Below are 15540 nucleotides of genomic sequence, written 5' to 3' on the forward strand. Positions count from 1 at the left end.
TCTTTCTTTCTTTCTTTCTTTCTTTCTTTCTTTCTTTCTTTCTTTCTTTCTTTCTTTCTTTCTTTCTTTCTTTCTTTCTTTCTTTCTTTCTTTCTTTTGCAAGAATTTGTTTAGATTGACTCTTCATGTTTATTATTTTTCTTTTTTTTCCTTTCTCAGTTGAAGAGGTAGGAAGAGACAGGGAGAAACTGAAGATGGAGGGGGTGACAGAGGGAGCACTCCATTAGGGGAGAGAGGACAGAATGGGATCACTTGTGCAAGTAGAGAGGTTAGCCTTGGGGAGGAGCAAGCCACATAGTCATGTGAGACAGAGATGAAGGAGAAAGTGATAGAAAATAAATGGGTGATGTACGGGTGGGGGGAGAAAAAAAATGAAGAGGTAGAAAGGAGAGAATGTGGATCTTTGGGGAACATTTTTTTTTTTAAAGAAAAGAATAAATGCCCAGCCCCCTGGCATATCCCAGTAACCACTGGATGTGTGGAGTGAGTCTGATTGGCTTCCTGCTCTATTTGTCTCAGGTACAGGCAGCGGCTCTTTGTCCCATGCCATCATCCGAACGGTAGCTCCCACCGGCCATCTGCACACGGTGGAGTTCCATCAGCAGCGAGCCCAGAAGGCAGAAGAAGAGTTCCGGGAGCACCGAGTGGACCGCTGGGTGACCGTGAGGAACCAGGACGTGTGTAAGAATGGCTTTGGTGTGTCCCATGTGGCTGATGCTGTCTTCCTTGACATCCCCTCGCCCTGGGAGGCTATTGGCCATGCCAAGGATGCCCTCAAGGTGGAAGGTAAGCTGAGGCTGTTGGCTCTTTGATAAGAGAGGGTATGTCATGGATGGGCGTGTGCGTGAGTATATGTACATAAATCAATTTGCATCTGCCCTATGTGACTTAGGAGGGTGTGTGTGTGTGTGTGTGTGTGTGTGTGTGTGTGTGTGTGTGTCCCTTAAAACGCTCTCTTTTTTTAAACCCATGCCTTCCATCTTAGAATCAATATTTTGTATTGCTACCAAGGCAGAAGAGCAGTAAGAGCTTTTGGGCTTAAGTGATGTGCCCAGGAAGAGTCTGAGGCCAGATTTGAACTCTTAAGACCTCCCAGCTCTAGTTCTGGTGCTCTATTTGCTGAGCCACCTAGCTGTCCCCTCCATTCTGGCTCTTTATCAGTCTCTTATTTCTCACTTAAAGTTGGGGTCATAACTGCTCTGAATTATATGGGTGCTGATGACATCAGAGTCCTTCTTTCCTTGGAAGAGGGAGAGGGAACATATTTGTAAATAATAAAGCACCCTATAAGTGTGTAGTATAGAGGGAAGAGTCCTGGCTTGGGAGGCAGGAGGCCTTGGGCAAACTCTTTCCCTTCTCTGAGCTGCATTTTCTCCATCTGTAAAAGGAGAGATTTTATTAGATTATCTCTGATTTTTTTTCTTTCCCTGGCACCCTATGAGTCTATAATTCTAGACCCTCCTTTTGTCCTGACATTCCATGTTCTATGTTCTAAGCCTCCTTCCTGAGCTGACATTCCACATTCTATATCGTGAGGCCCCTCCAATTGGTCCTATTATGCTCCATTGTCTGAGACTTTCTGGCCCCAACATTCTGTGTTCTATGCCTGATGGCCCCATCTAGCCGTGACAGTCTGTATTCTAGGATCCTGAGGCCCTTCCTCTCCGACACTACGTTCTGTGATTCTGAGGCCCCTTCCAGCCCCGACTGTGTGTTCTAAAGTGTTCTTTCTTCCCTTTTTGGCCAGTGTTGTTCCTCACTGCTCCCTGCTCAGCAGAGGGTGGCTAAGAGAGAGGTTATGTGCTTGGCTTGGGTTCTGTTCCATCTGCTCATCTCCCCGCTCGGCCAGGGCCTGGAGGGAAGAGGGGAAACCTTCCAGCATCCGCCATCAGAGTGTGTGCTTCTCTGGGGAGCTGGGGATACCAGATAGTCATCCTGGACCCACGGTGTGGGAGATGCATACAGCCCCAGCCTGGCCCAGCCTCCCAGCTGACAGCAGGGCCTGGCAGAGGAGGAGAAGACGGAGAAGAATACATCGCAGTTTAGCATCTGATGGTTCAGCAGCTACTTTCATCCGTTGCTCCCTGAAAAGGCAGGCCTCACCTTAGCCATCCCAGAGGGAATCTGGACTGTGACCAGCCAAGCCGACAGCAGGCCCCTGAAGCAGAGGAGGCGGGCCATTTAGTGGCCAGCTGGCGCAGGGTCCAGACAGCCAGCATGACCATCTCCTGTTCCCAGATCTCATCCTCTCTTCCCTGGCCTTTGTGCATTGGCACACCTTTTCTCCTGGGCTTGTCACAGGCTCCCTTCTCATCTCTTTCTCTTGAGATCTCTCTTCCTCAGGGTTTAGCTCCTAGAAACATGGTACCATGAAGACTTCCCAAATTTCTTCTCAAATAAAAGTGATTCCTCCCTCAAATTTTCCCTTGGCACTTTGCCTGGTCCTCCTTTGCCCTGTCACATTCTACTTTGTTTATTTGTGTATACATCCCATCCCTCCTACTAGATTGTCACAGCAAGACCTGTGGGTTAAAGATAGACAGATGACTGGACAAGATGGGTGCAGAGATAGTCAAATTGTGAAAAAAGAATTTTTTTTAACCCTTATCTTCCATCTTAGAATCAATACTATGTATTGGTTCCAAGGCAAAAGAATGGTAAGGGGTAGGCCATGGGGGTTAAGTGACTTGCCCAGGGTTACACAGCTAGGAAATGACTGAGGTCAGATTTGAACCCAGGACCTCCTATCTCTAGGCCTGACTGTCAATCCACTGAACTACCCAGCTGCCCTCAAATTGTGAGAATTTTTAGGGTCTTTACTTATTACTGTCCAAATAAGCCAGTGCAGGATACAGACAGACAGGTAATAAATGGCAGCTTGTTTTATTTATTTACTCGTTCAAGAGTATGACATATACCATTAGTAGGTGACGGGCATGTATGTCCTATAATTCTGTAGATGATATGTACAGCGTGTGTGTGTGTGTGTGTGTGTGTGTGTGTGTGTGTGTGTGTGTGTGTTTTTATTCTCTCCTGAGTTATGTGACCCAGAGAAGAGTAACAAGGGAAAATATGTTTTACAGTTTTGGTAAGAACAGGTATGGCCCAGAAGGCAGGAAAAGATACTTATTAAAATCAAAACAGGATGCTTAAATTGTTACAAAGGAAAGAATGTGTCCTTGTTAGCATAGCCATTTACACTAGGCCAAAGAAAACTTGGACATTCTTTATCATTTTACCATTTGCTAAGAGCCTACTATAGGCTTAAGGGAATAATTTCCTTAAGATTCCTAGGTTCTCAGTTCTCTTTTGTAACCCCAAAGAGATTAAGGGGGAAGAGGAGAAGTATTGAAAGTCATTTTGCTGAGACATCATAGCAAAACAAAACAAAAAAACTGGCTGTCATATAGAACAAAATGGAGATAGTAATGTCAACATAGTCTTTATGCTAAGCACTAAGGATACACATAAACAAGCAAAAGAATTCGTGCCCTCGAGGAGCTTACATTCTTTTTTTCTTTTTTTTTAAACCCTTACCTTCTGTCTTAGAATCAATACTTTGTATTAGTTCCAAGGCAGAAGAGCAGTAAGGGCTAGGCAATGGGGGTTAAGTGACTTGCTCAGGGTCACACAGCTAGGAAGTGTCTGTGGTCAAATTTGAACCCAGGACCTCCCCTCTCTGGGTCTGACTCAATCTCCTGAGCCACCCAGCTGAAGGAGCTTTTATTTTAATGGGGAAAGATAACACATGCTGTAATTTGGGGCTATGGGTAGGGATTTTGAACCAAAGACACCTGTTGGGCTATTGGGATATAGGTTGGAGATCTAGTCCCTAAGTAAGGTAATGAAAAGGTCACCTATCAAAGCTGGGCAGAGCCCAGGTTTCAGGGGGAAGATGAGGATGAGGATGGTGACCAGGTGAGGATTAGAAAGCAACCTGAGCCTGGCTCTCAAGGACTTAGGAACAGAGGACATGGTTTCAAATCTTAACTTTTCTACCTAGCTCTTTGTGGACCTATTTATCTTCCTTACTAGACTGTGAAGTCCCTGAGGTCTGGAGCCAGTTCTCATTCATCTATCTTCTCCAGAATATAGAGCAGCAGGCTTGAAGTGGGCATAGGAGAGTATCTGCTGAATAAAAAAAAGAAAGCATCCCTTTTTCTAGGGTCTTTTCCTCTTCTCTCTCCCCGTTCCTGCCAAGAGCCATTCACTCCCATAACCATTATTGGCCTTTGCAGCATTAACTCCTAATGACTCTCAGTTCCTAAATTGGCCACTCATGCCTCCAAAGGCAGAACCCTGTTGAAGTGATTGGATATTAGTTTTGAGTCCAGCCACCTGGAAGGGCCTGATCCCCCAGTAAGGTCACTGAATTCAAGTCCTTTTGGCCTTTTGGAGGATTTGGCGGTGGTTACAAGGTTACTGTTGTCTAGACAAAATCATGCTTCAGATATTTGGAGAGTCTTCCTTTGCAGGCTTTCAAAGATGCCACTCCTAATTGCTAAGGCTTTGTTTTCCTCATCTTCTAGCTCCTGAGGTCTTTCCCCTCATCTCCCAGCCCCTTGAGGTCTTTCCCCTCATCTCCCAGCCTCCTGAGGTCTTTTCCCTCATCTCCCAGTCCCTTGGAGGTCTTTTCCACAACTCCTGTCCTCAAGAAGACAAACTTAACAGAGGATAAGACTGTAGTGAAGGGGAGACAGCTCCAGATTGGAGGGTAGGAGACTTGGGTCCTCATCCTGGCTTTCCCTCTGAATTGCCTTGTAATTTTAGCCAAGAGTAGGGAGAGACCTTCACTTTCAAAGATTCCAGGACAGCGCCTACCTGAATAAGAATCCTCTCTGCAGCAGGAAGGGGACTGAATTTGGAGTCTGAGGTCCTGGATTTGAATCCCACTTCTGCTTCTTGCTCTATTACATCCCTTCCTCTTTCATGATCTCTCTATTCTTCTCAAAAAGACAAGGGAGGGAGCAGTTGGGTGGCTCATTGGATTGAGAGCCAGGCCTAGAGACAGGAGGTCCTGGGTTCAGATCTGGCCTCAGATACTTCCTAGCTGGGTGATCCTGGGCAAGTCATTTAACCTCCATTGCCTAGCCCTTACCACCCTTCTGCCTTAGAACCATTACCCAGTATTGATTCTAAGACAGAAGGTAAGGGTTTTTTAAAAAATAAAGGCTTTCTGGTACTGGAGAACTTATATATCCAAGCAACCCATTCCACTTGTGGCTAGCTATAATGGTTAGGAAATTTATCTTCATGTAAAACCCAAATCCTCCCCTATTTCTCCCCCTCACTCCCCAGCAATTTCCACTCATTGCATTCTGTCCTTAGGAACAAAACATAAAAAAGTCTAATCCCCACATCAGATGAGAGTACCTAAAACTGGAAGACAGTCTCCCCTAAGTTTTCTCCTGGCTTAATATCCCCAGGGTCTTCTTCTGATTTTTGCATGGCCTAATCTCTAGTCTTCTCCTTTGAGGGCAGTTTGTAGATATCATTCCTGAAATGTGGTACCCAGTAACACATACAGATTTATCCCAGGTGATGTCTGACCAGGAGAGAGGAAAGTGAGATGGTCCCCTTCCTCCTTCTGGAGGCTGTGCCTCAGTTAAATCACTTCTTCCCTGAGTCTCTGTTGTCTCCCCCCTCAAATAGGGGCAATGATATCAACAGCTTAAATTTCAATGTCAAATTATAGTTTAGAAAGAGCTTTTTACATATATTGTCTCATCTGACCTTTACAGTAGTCCTATTTCAGGGAGGAAAGATAGTAGAAGTTTTTTAACCCCATTTTTGAAATAGAAACTAACAGAAAAAAGGAATGATGACTTATTCAAAGTGTCACATACTTCTAACTTCCTTGATTCCCTCATGGAGGTGTTTGGAAGCTTAGATAAAATGGTAGGTGTGAAGCATTATGTTTTGTTTCTTTTTTAAACCCATTCCTTCTGTCTTAGAATCGATACCAAGTACCAGTTCTAAGGTAGAAGAGCAAAAAGGACTAGGCTCATAGGGATTAAGTGACTTGCCCAGGGTCACACAGCTAGAAAGTGTCTGAGGCTAGATTTGAACCAAGGACCTCCCGTCTCAACACCTGGTCCTCTATTCCCTGAGCCACCTCAATGCCCCTCTTATTTTAGGGAAACCTCAAGAACGTATACAGTCGCTTATATGAACTGAGGAGGTGGGCGGAGAAAGGCAGGAAAGCATTCTGGGGCTGGGAATTAGGTGGATTCACACACTTTATAGCTAGACTTTAGATATGACCTAGCCCAACCTCTTTGTCTTATTATTATTTCTTATAAACTTAACATCAACAAACACAAATACTCAAATATACAAAAAAGAACCCGCAAAGGGACTATGCCTAAAAGTGAAAACTTTGACTATTTACAGTTTGGCTTGAAAAATGTGGAAATTAGCTTAAAAATGTGTATCACATTCATAAATGGTATTTTTGATGTAGCAGACATTTCTCCACAAACATTCTCCCCCCTCCCCTCCCCCTCCTTTGTAAAGTACGTTCCTGGAAAAAGTTCCTAGTTTATTGATTGTTCACAGAAAGGATGTACCAACACCAGTCATTCTAATAGATACGAAGACCTAAGTTTGAATAAATGTGCCATAGACAGAGGAAATTCTTGTTGTTGTTTCCAAGTCTTAGCAACCCCATTTGGGGTTTTCTTGATAGAGATGTTGGAGTGATGGGCCATTTCCTCCTCCTGTTCATTTTACAGTTGAAGAAACTGAGACAAACAAGCTTAAAGGACTTGCCCACGGTCACACAGCTAGGAAGTATCTGAAGCCAGATTTGAACTTAGGAATATGAGTTTTCTTGACTCTAGTCCTGGCACTTTATCCATTCTGCCACCTAGTTGCCCCTCTTTATTTGCATGAATCTGAGCTTCTATTTCCTCATTTTTAAAATGGAGGGGGGAGGGGAGGGAAATTTGGAGGTCTCTAAATCTATTTTCCTTTTATTTAGAGCTGGAGAAGGCCTCAGAGGCTACTGAGTCCATCCCCATGGACGGGAACAGAGGCCCAGGGAAGTAGGGATTACAGCCTCTGACCCTTTCCACTCAACCACACCTCTTCCCAGAATTTTATCATCTCTTCACATGGATTTTATTAATGTGGCTTTGAACATAATATATATTCTTTTGGCTTCACTCTGTTTCATTGGTCACAAGTCTTCCCACTTTTCTCCGAATCTTTCATGCTCACTGGTTTCCTCACAGTCATATTCTAGGCCATTCGTATACCAGCATTTGCTGAGCTCTTCCCTAGTTGTTGGGCACATATTTTGTTTCCAGTTTTTGTTATCACAGATAAAGCTTCAGTGAACATTTTTTGTGCATGAGTCTCCTCTTGCTGTTAGTGATCTTGGGATATATAGTCCCAGTAGATGCTGGGTCAAAGGGTGTGAACAATTTAGGAACTTTGCTTGCATAATTCCTAATTGTTTCCTAGGACTGGTGAGCCAATTCACAGTTCTACCAGGGTGGAATTAGCATGTCTGTCTTCCCTCTTCTAAGGAAGAGAATTTTGTTGGTTGGCTTGTTTTTTCTAAAATAATGGTGATAGTTATTTTTATTAATAGAGAAGTTAAAATTACATGGAAAAATCTGGATTATGACATATTATCAGTGAGATGCAGTTAGGGTGTAATGTGTAGGGAACCAGCCTCTTGAATCTCAGGAATCAATCAATGAACATATGTCAAGCACATTATGTGTTTTAGGTACTGTGTAGGAGATAGAAAGATAAAATGCAAAACAGCCCCTGCCCTCAAGAAGCTTACATTCTGGGGCATCTGAGTGGCTCATTGGATTGAGAGCCAGACCTAGAGAAGGGAGGTCCTGGGTTCAAATGTGGTGTGGTCTCAGACACTTCCTAGCTGTGTGACCCTGGGCAAGTCACTTAGCCCCCACTGGCTAGCCCTTACTGCTCTTCTGCCTTGGAATCAATTGATTCCAAGGTAGAAGGTAAGAGTTTTAAAAAAAAAAGAAGCAGCAGCAGCTTATATCCTAAAGTGATACATAAGGCACATAAAGTAGATTCAGAACAGCTTTGCATGAGAAGGCCCTAGCTAGTGGGGTTAAATGACTTGCCCAGGGTTGCACAGCTAGGAAGTATCTGAGGCCAGATTTAAACCCAGGCCTCCTGATTCCAGGTCTGGTGCTCTATCCACTGTGCTACCTAGCTGTCCCTTGAGATGATCTCTTAAAAAATTTTTTTTTCAATGAACAAAAATTTATTTTCTTTCCCTTCCCCTTCCCTCCATTAGAAAAAGAAGAAGAAGAAAAAAAAAACAACCCAAAAACCCAGTAGCAAATAAGTATAGTCCAAGTAAAACAAATTCTCAAATTGGTCTCATCCCCAAAATATGTCCCATCTACACTCCAAGCCCATCTCTTCTCCTTTCAGGAGACAACAGCATGTTAATGATGATCTTTTAGCATCTTTTCACAAAGGTGAGATAACTTCGGGGCTGTTTTTCATTTGCATTTGTCTAGTTATTTTTGATTTTGAGCATTTTGTTAGGCAGCCACTGTAAACTGTCTGTGCCCCTTGCCCACCTGGAGAAATTTAAATTTAAAGCAAGGGGCAAATCCTGCCTCCTTCTAGCTGTATGACCCTGGGCAAGTCACTTAACTTCTGTTTGCCTTAATCCACCAGAGAAAGGAATCACAAAACCACTCTAGTCTTTCCCAGAAGGGGTTCTAGACAGGAATGAACAACAAATAACAAATTTAAAACTCTTTCAAAGCCCTTGACAGTATGGCTCCAGTCTACTTTTCTAGACTCATTATCCATTTATTCCTTTGCATGCACTCTCCAAACCAGCCACATGGGCCTATTGGCTGTTCCTCACAGAGGATATTCCTTCTTTTCCCCACTCCATACCTTTGCATAGATCCCTCAGGCTCAGAATTCCTTCTCTCCTCCCCCCCTGCCTTTCTTTCTTTCTTTTTTTTTAAAAACCCTTACCTTCTGTCTAGGAGACAATACTATGTATTGGCTCCAAGGCAGAAGAGTGGTAAGGGTAGGCAATGGGGGTTAAGTGACTTGCCCAGGGTCACACAGTCCCCCTGCCTTTCTTGTAAGCTCAACTGAAGCACTTCTCCTGGGAGGTCTTTCCTGATTCTCCAGAACTGCTAGAACCTCTCCCAGCTCAGTGATCTGGCATTTACCCTGTATTTTCTTTGTACATGTTTCACATCTACTTAGGTGTGTATTTATTGTTCCTTCATTTGGACAGAAGCCATCTCTATCTTAATACATATCCCTGGCTCGATGGGGTCATGTTGAATTTACCCCATGCCCTTCACTTTACCTTGGCGAGGGGCTCCCACCTGGGAATTCATTATTGCAGGGAACTCTCTGTGTGTCCCTCGTAGAGCTGACTGGCTCCCTGAGAGGTCAGGGACCTACCTAGGCTCTTAAACTTTTGGACCCTTTGGCAGTCTACATGAAGCAGTCTGGATTCCTTCTCAGAGTGACGTTTCTAAATTCATTATATAAAAAACATAGGATTATAAAACAAACTAAATTATTTTGAAATAAAAATTTAAAAAATTTTCTCCTATTCAAGTTTACTGATTCCCTCAAATCTATCCATGGACCCTAGGTCAAGAACCTCAAAGCTAGACTTTTTGTCTAATTAGCTCGCTCCTGATTAATTTGATAGGTCACAGTACAGGCACATCACTCCATTCAGTCTAGATTCTGAAAAGGGACTCCAGCCTTGGGTAACTCAGAACCAAGCAATGTGAGGTTTTTGCAGCTTTGGTCACTGCCTTCAAAAGCTGGGGGAAGGTGTATTCGGCCCCCCACCCCAAACCCCTGAGATTAAATGGGGAGATACTGCTTTTGTGTCTTAATCCTTCCCCTTCTTTCTCCATTCCAAGGCCTCCCACCACTTTAGTTCTGAGACACATGAGCTCTCAAAAACATCCCCTCCATGCTCACACACACTTCAACGTGAGGTTGCTTAGTCACCAGTAATTGCAGTATCAGAACCAGAAGATCTGAATTTTTAAAGCCGGATGTGGGAACTACTTCAGGTGTTTTTTAAAAGTGCCTTAAAACCTTTTATAAAAGAGACTTTGCAGCATGGTTCTGGGTTGGGAGAAAGACACCAGGAGCTGCCTTAAAGCTTGTGAGTTCTCAGTTTTTGGAGGCCTTGGAGAGGAAGCTGGATGGATGACCCCTTTGTTGGGGCTATCACAGTTAGTAGCTCAAAACTCAGTGGCCTTTGGGGTCCTTCTTGGCTCTGAATTCTACTGCTTATGCTCTTGTGTACCAAAGGCTGTGTCTCCACTCCCGACTTCCTTTCTAAGCCTCACTCTCCTCTGCAGCAAAATAAGAGAGTGAGCCTTTGGTGGTTTAAGTTCCATCCCTGTGCCAAAATTCTCTATCCCCTGGCATCCATGCTGTCAAAATGACAACTCCCATTTCTAACGCAGTTTGAGAAGCTCAGCTTATAAGCCCTAAACAGTGCCACAGGTCTTCTGACTCCCAAGACCTAGGGTCAGACTCCCCTTTACTCCCAGTGGTGATGCCTTCCCATAACCTAAGTACAAAACCTTTCCTGAACCCCCTTACCATGGAAGGTGGTGGATTATTATGGAAAAAGCCCCTGAGTCGTTCCCTCTTCCATAGTCTAGGACAGCTGAGAGAAGAAGCCCCCCTCACCCTCTTTCTATTTTCTTGGGAGGAAGTTCTTTACATTACCAAAGGAATTCTTTCCCTAAAATGCTGTCACCACTAGCCACTGAGCTAAGGGCTGGGAGAATTTGGGGGGATTATAACAAGAGACACTGAGGAGCTTCCAGAAGAGATTATAGGACCCAGACATGAGCTCCTGAGGTGGGACTGGGGAGCTGTAGAGAAGCAGATGCTGTTGGAAGGGGAGTGGTGGAATGTGCTGCCTTGTATATTGCCCCCCTTCTCCAATCCCAGCTGTGCTCCCAACAAATTTGAGCCTTGAGAGCAACAACTGGGATGCCCTGAATTTTCAGTCCCTTAATCCCCAGAGAGTGGGGATCACTGATTCAATTTGTCTGGCTTGTTTCCTCCCATGGGCGCATGTCTGCATTTGTCACTGTTGCTACTGGGGGAGAGGTTATCATTCCCCCTCAACCTGCTCTTCCTCCTGCTTTCACTGGGCTGTGCCAGCTTTCCTGTTCTTTTCCATGTGTTCACAACCTTGGGGTTATCTTTAGCTCTTCCCATCACTGCCTTCTCCTGAGTGGTCACCATTCCTGGGGGGAAGTGCCCTTCCCTGAGCATCATGTACTGGACCAGGGAGAAGAGGTCCATCTCTTTCTTCTCTTTGCTCTTTTACCTTCTCACTTCCCATCTTTCTCTTCTCACTCCTCTCCCCTCCTTACTTCCCTCTCCTTTCTCTTCTCTCAAGAAATCTCCCTTTTCTCTCTCCCACCTCCTGTGTGCAGGGACAGAGGTGATCACCAAGGTAACGGAAGGAAGCCAAACATGATGTTCCCTCCTGTCTCCCAACCCAGGGCTTGCATTAGTGAACATCAGACATCTTTGCCCATATTCTTTCCAGCATGTCCCATGGGAAGGAGGATGGGGGCTAGGAGCAAACCTAGCATTGCAGAGGTTGCAGAGAAGGCAGGGAAGCAGGGAAAGGATTTATAAGGACTTTTCAGCTCTCTTACCTGGCTGGACAGACTTCTCCCAGTGTTGTGGGGGGCTTGAGGTAAACCCCCTGGGTTTGGGATAGGTACCCTTTGCAAGACTCCATAACTTAGCTTAGAAATAAAAAGAGGAATTTGTTAATTTAGAATTCATGTTGAATTTGGCCAGGAGGACAGCATAGATAGAAAGCTGCCTCCTCCAGGACATAAATTCTGGTGTCTTTATACTCTTTATAACAGGTGATATGTGACTTGAGGAGGGTATGCACTCAGGCATTGGGTGGCAGGGAGGAGTGACCTATGACTTTGAGACCTGAGCTTTATCCCCAAGGAGCTTCCAGTTTGGGGGACACCCAGGAATTAAAAATCCAGATCTTACCTTTAAGGACCTCTGTCTGGGAAGGTAGAAGAGACTATATCTGCATAAGAAATACGTTTGATTCATTCAGCAGACCTTTTCAACTTTTATGTGTACAAATGATTGTTGTGGCCACTAAGTGCTGGGGAACTCAGACCCTGTGGGGTGGAGGAATCGGACAAGGCTTCCCAGAGAGAATGGAAGTGTAGCTGAGCTGGCTTTGGGGGTGGTGATGATGGTGGGGAATCGGCCCTTCTCTCTCAAAGAGAAGACGAGGCTCATCTTGAGACACTTTCTGGCTTCCTGAACACCAGGGCCACCCCAAACTCTGTGTTACACTGTGCTGCTAAGTGATTAGAGGTCTGCCCTGTGGGCTAAGTTGCTGACCTAATACAAGGTGGACAAGGCGACCATCTGGTACCCTTTGCTGCACAGCAATAAAGCATCATTCCCATTTGACCTAGGAAGAAACGGGTTTAGAGAGGGGATAGAGTCTTGCCTCAGATCACATAGCAAGATAAGGGCAGAATTCTAAACTCCAACCCAGTTAACTATCTTGGCTCTCATCCCAGTGCCGGAAGAATCATAGGATCATAATTACCACAATGGGAGGGCCTGGTCCAACTGCTTCATTCGATAGCTGGGGAAACTGAGGCGCAGGGAGGTAGTTGTGAAAAGGTTTATTGACTCTTATTGTTTATTGGTATTTGTATTTACCAATAGTTGTTAGTAATATAGAAAGGCTCTTGAGTTGATGTAATCCTGGGTTTGGCAGTTCTGGGCAGTGCATAGTGCACAAAGTAGTTCCAACCCATGTTGTCTGACTTTAGAGTCGGAACTCTTTCTTCTTCTCTGATCTTGGATCTGTTTGAAGATTTGCCTTCCTGTATTCAACCATAACCTTTAATTAGGGGGAGGAGGGGGGACAAATTAAACAAATACCAAAAGGTACCCAACCTCATGGGAGTGCATAATTTCTTGCTTCTCTTCCTGGGAGGGAGCTGGGGTGGAGTGTAAATATTGGCCAGTAAGGGAGTCATTCCGTGCATGGGATACAGAAAGAAAACAGGATTTTTGAGGGGTAAGAACACCTGGCTTTCCTTACTCACCAGCCAGTGCACTTCGTCCGCTCTCCTGTCCATCTGGAAGTGGATTAGATGACCCCTAAAGGTCTCCAAGTCTGCTCTAAGATATATATTAGCCCCAAATCCCGTGGTCCTAAGAGTGGAACTGAATTTAGTCATGGGAAGAGAGTAACGTTGCTGTTTTATGTGTTTGTTCCCTCCCCCCCACCCCCCACTCCCAATCCTGTTCTCTTCCTGTCTCCCACCACCTCCTCCCCACCACATCTCCCCCCAGGTGGTCGCCTCTGCTCCTTCTCACCCTGCATTGAGCAAGTCCAGCGGACCTGCCAGGCCCTGACCGAGCACGGGTTCATTGAAGTCACCACCCTGGAGATCCTGCTACGAGAGTACAATGTTCGGACAGCAAACTTGCCCATGCCGGATCTGGGGGGGGCCCTGGACCCCCTGCCTGTCCTGGGCGAGGCTCAGTTTAAGATCGGGGTGCCCTTGAAGGAGACTGTGGGCCACACCGGCTACCTGACTTTTGCTAGCAAGAATCTATTTTGATGCTGCCAATCTGGAGCGGGGAGGAGGCCGGGAGGTGGAGGGAAAGGGGGGCTGCGATGTGTGGAGTCGCCCAGTTTTCCTCCTTCGGTCAGAGAATGCCTTATATAGTCAGGCCTCTTAGGCCTGGGCTTTTGCAGAAAAGCCATTCAGCCAGGCACTGGGCAGCCTGCACCCGGGTTTTTGGAAACTGAGCAGGGAATCTGGCCAAGTCCTATCTGGGGTGTTTACTTTGCATCTTTTCACCCACCCCCACCCTCTTTCTTAAACTCCTCCAGCATCCCCTCTCATCCTTCTCATCCCTCACCCCCCCTCCCCGCCCCCACTTCCCCTCCCTGGCCCTGTGGCCTGGATTAAACTTATTTAGATTTGGGAGATCTGTTTTCCACCACCACCACCCCCCCATCCCACCCCAGGCTCATTTCCTTGGGTTTTTATTTTTGTCCTAAAGATTAAAAAAAAAAAAAGTATCCCTCTCCCCACCCCTGCCACCAAGCCACATTCCTCTGTGGGTGCTCCATCCAAGGGAGCCCTGAGGTTTATCAGAAAAAGCACAAGATTTAGTCAGGGCTTGAGTTTGGGCCCTGCTTCATTAGTCAATGTATGGCCTTATCAAGTGGCTTCCTCTCTCTAGACCTCAGTTTCCTCATCTGTAAAAAGAGAGGATTGGACTAGAATCCCGAAATTAAGATGATGAGTGGCCAGTCTGGGCAGGCTGCTGCTGTGTGTGTTGGGGGGAAGAGGGGACACACAGAATATCTCTCCCCTTCTTCCCCACCCCAAGCCTGGTTTGGGGACTGGATTCCAGCTGTCCTCAGGAGTGAGCCTCCCTCCTCCAGCAATTCCCAAGGTCCCTGGGGATGGAGGGGCCTCTCTCTCCCCCTTGCCCTGGAATGTTGCAGCTGTAAGATGGAAAATATACCATCCCCAGCCTGTGGCTGACCCCTCTGTAACAATAGAGAACTTGATGCATTCTTTTAAACCTTTCCATATTTCTTTACCCAGATAGAGTCTTTGGCCCAGTTTGTGCATCAGTCTGGGCTCTTTGTTTTTCCCAGGTCTCCCTTGGAGTGCCAGATCGCATTTCCATCTCCTGAAATGGTTTCCCACTTCTCTGAGGGGGGACGGGGGGCCCTGAGGAGGCTTCCTTCTGCCTTCATTTGTCAATGATTTACTCAGACCCAGTATCAGGAAAAAAGTTTCTATACTTTTTTTTTTCTCCCAAACCTTGACCTTCCATCTTAGAATTAATACTGAGTATTGGTTCTAAGGCAGAAGAGTGGTAAGGGCTAGGCAAGGGGTGTTAAGTCACTTGCCCAGGGTCACACAGCTAGGAAGTGTCTGAGGCCAGATTTGAACCCATCTTCCATCTCTAGATCTGGCACTCTATTCACTAAGCCACCTAGCTGCCCTAAGGAAAAAGTTTCTAATAATCAGGGCTGCCCCAAAGAATATTTTAGGGGGTGATGAACTGTTGATCATTTTGGGGATATCATAGAAGGGAGTCCTTCTCAGGCAGGGCTTGGACTGGATGCCCTGGGGGGAGGAGAGTCCTACAGTTCTAAGATTTCTCCAAGATGTATAAAAACAGCCAAATTTGAGCCTTACAGAATCATGGGATCTCAGAACTTAAACAGCTCCTGAATTCCTGAACAATATGCCCTCTACAGTATCCAGCCTCTCTATTTAAAGACTTCTAGTGACAGAGAATTCGGTGCCTCTGGAGGCAGCCCAGTCAATTTTTGGATAGCTCTGATTTTTGTCAATAATTGGATACTTTGAAATCTGGTTGGCGCTTTACTGACCACCACTCTTCCACAAATAACTCTTTTTTAAAGGTGGAAATTTGACCCTTTGAGCAAATAAGTCTTTTTTTCCCCCTTAATCAGGC

General features: G+C 45.5%; 1 protein-coding gene across 1 annotated transcript in view; it reads left to right on the forward strand.

The window, feature by feature from the left end:
* The window catches only part of TRMT61A (tRNA methyltransferase 61A), a 41792-nt gene extending 26976 nt beyond the window's left edge, over positions 1-14816 (forward strand). The window contains exons 3-4 of the mRNA XM_044661884.1: positions 520-786; positions 13381-14816. Coding sequence (XP_044517819.1) covers positions 520-786; positions 13381-13652 — 539 coding nt within the window. The 3' untranslated portion in view covers positions 13653-14816. The remainder of the gene's footprint in view (positions 1-519; positions 787-13380) is intronic.
* Positions 14817-15540: the final 724 nt, after the last annotated feature.

This window comes from Gracilinanus agilis, chromosome 2 (assembly GCF_016433145.1).
Source record: "Gracilinanus agilis isolate LMUSP501 chromosome 2, AgileGrace, whole genome shotgun sequence".
NCBI classification, from domain to species: Eukaryota; Metazoa; Chordata; class Mammalia; order Didelphimorphia; family Didelphidae; genus Gracilinanus; species Gracilinanus agilis.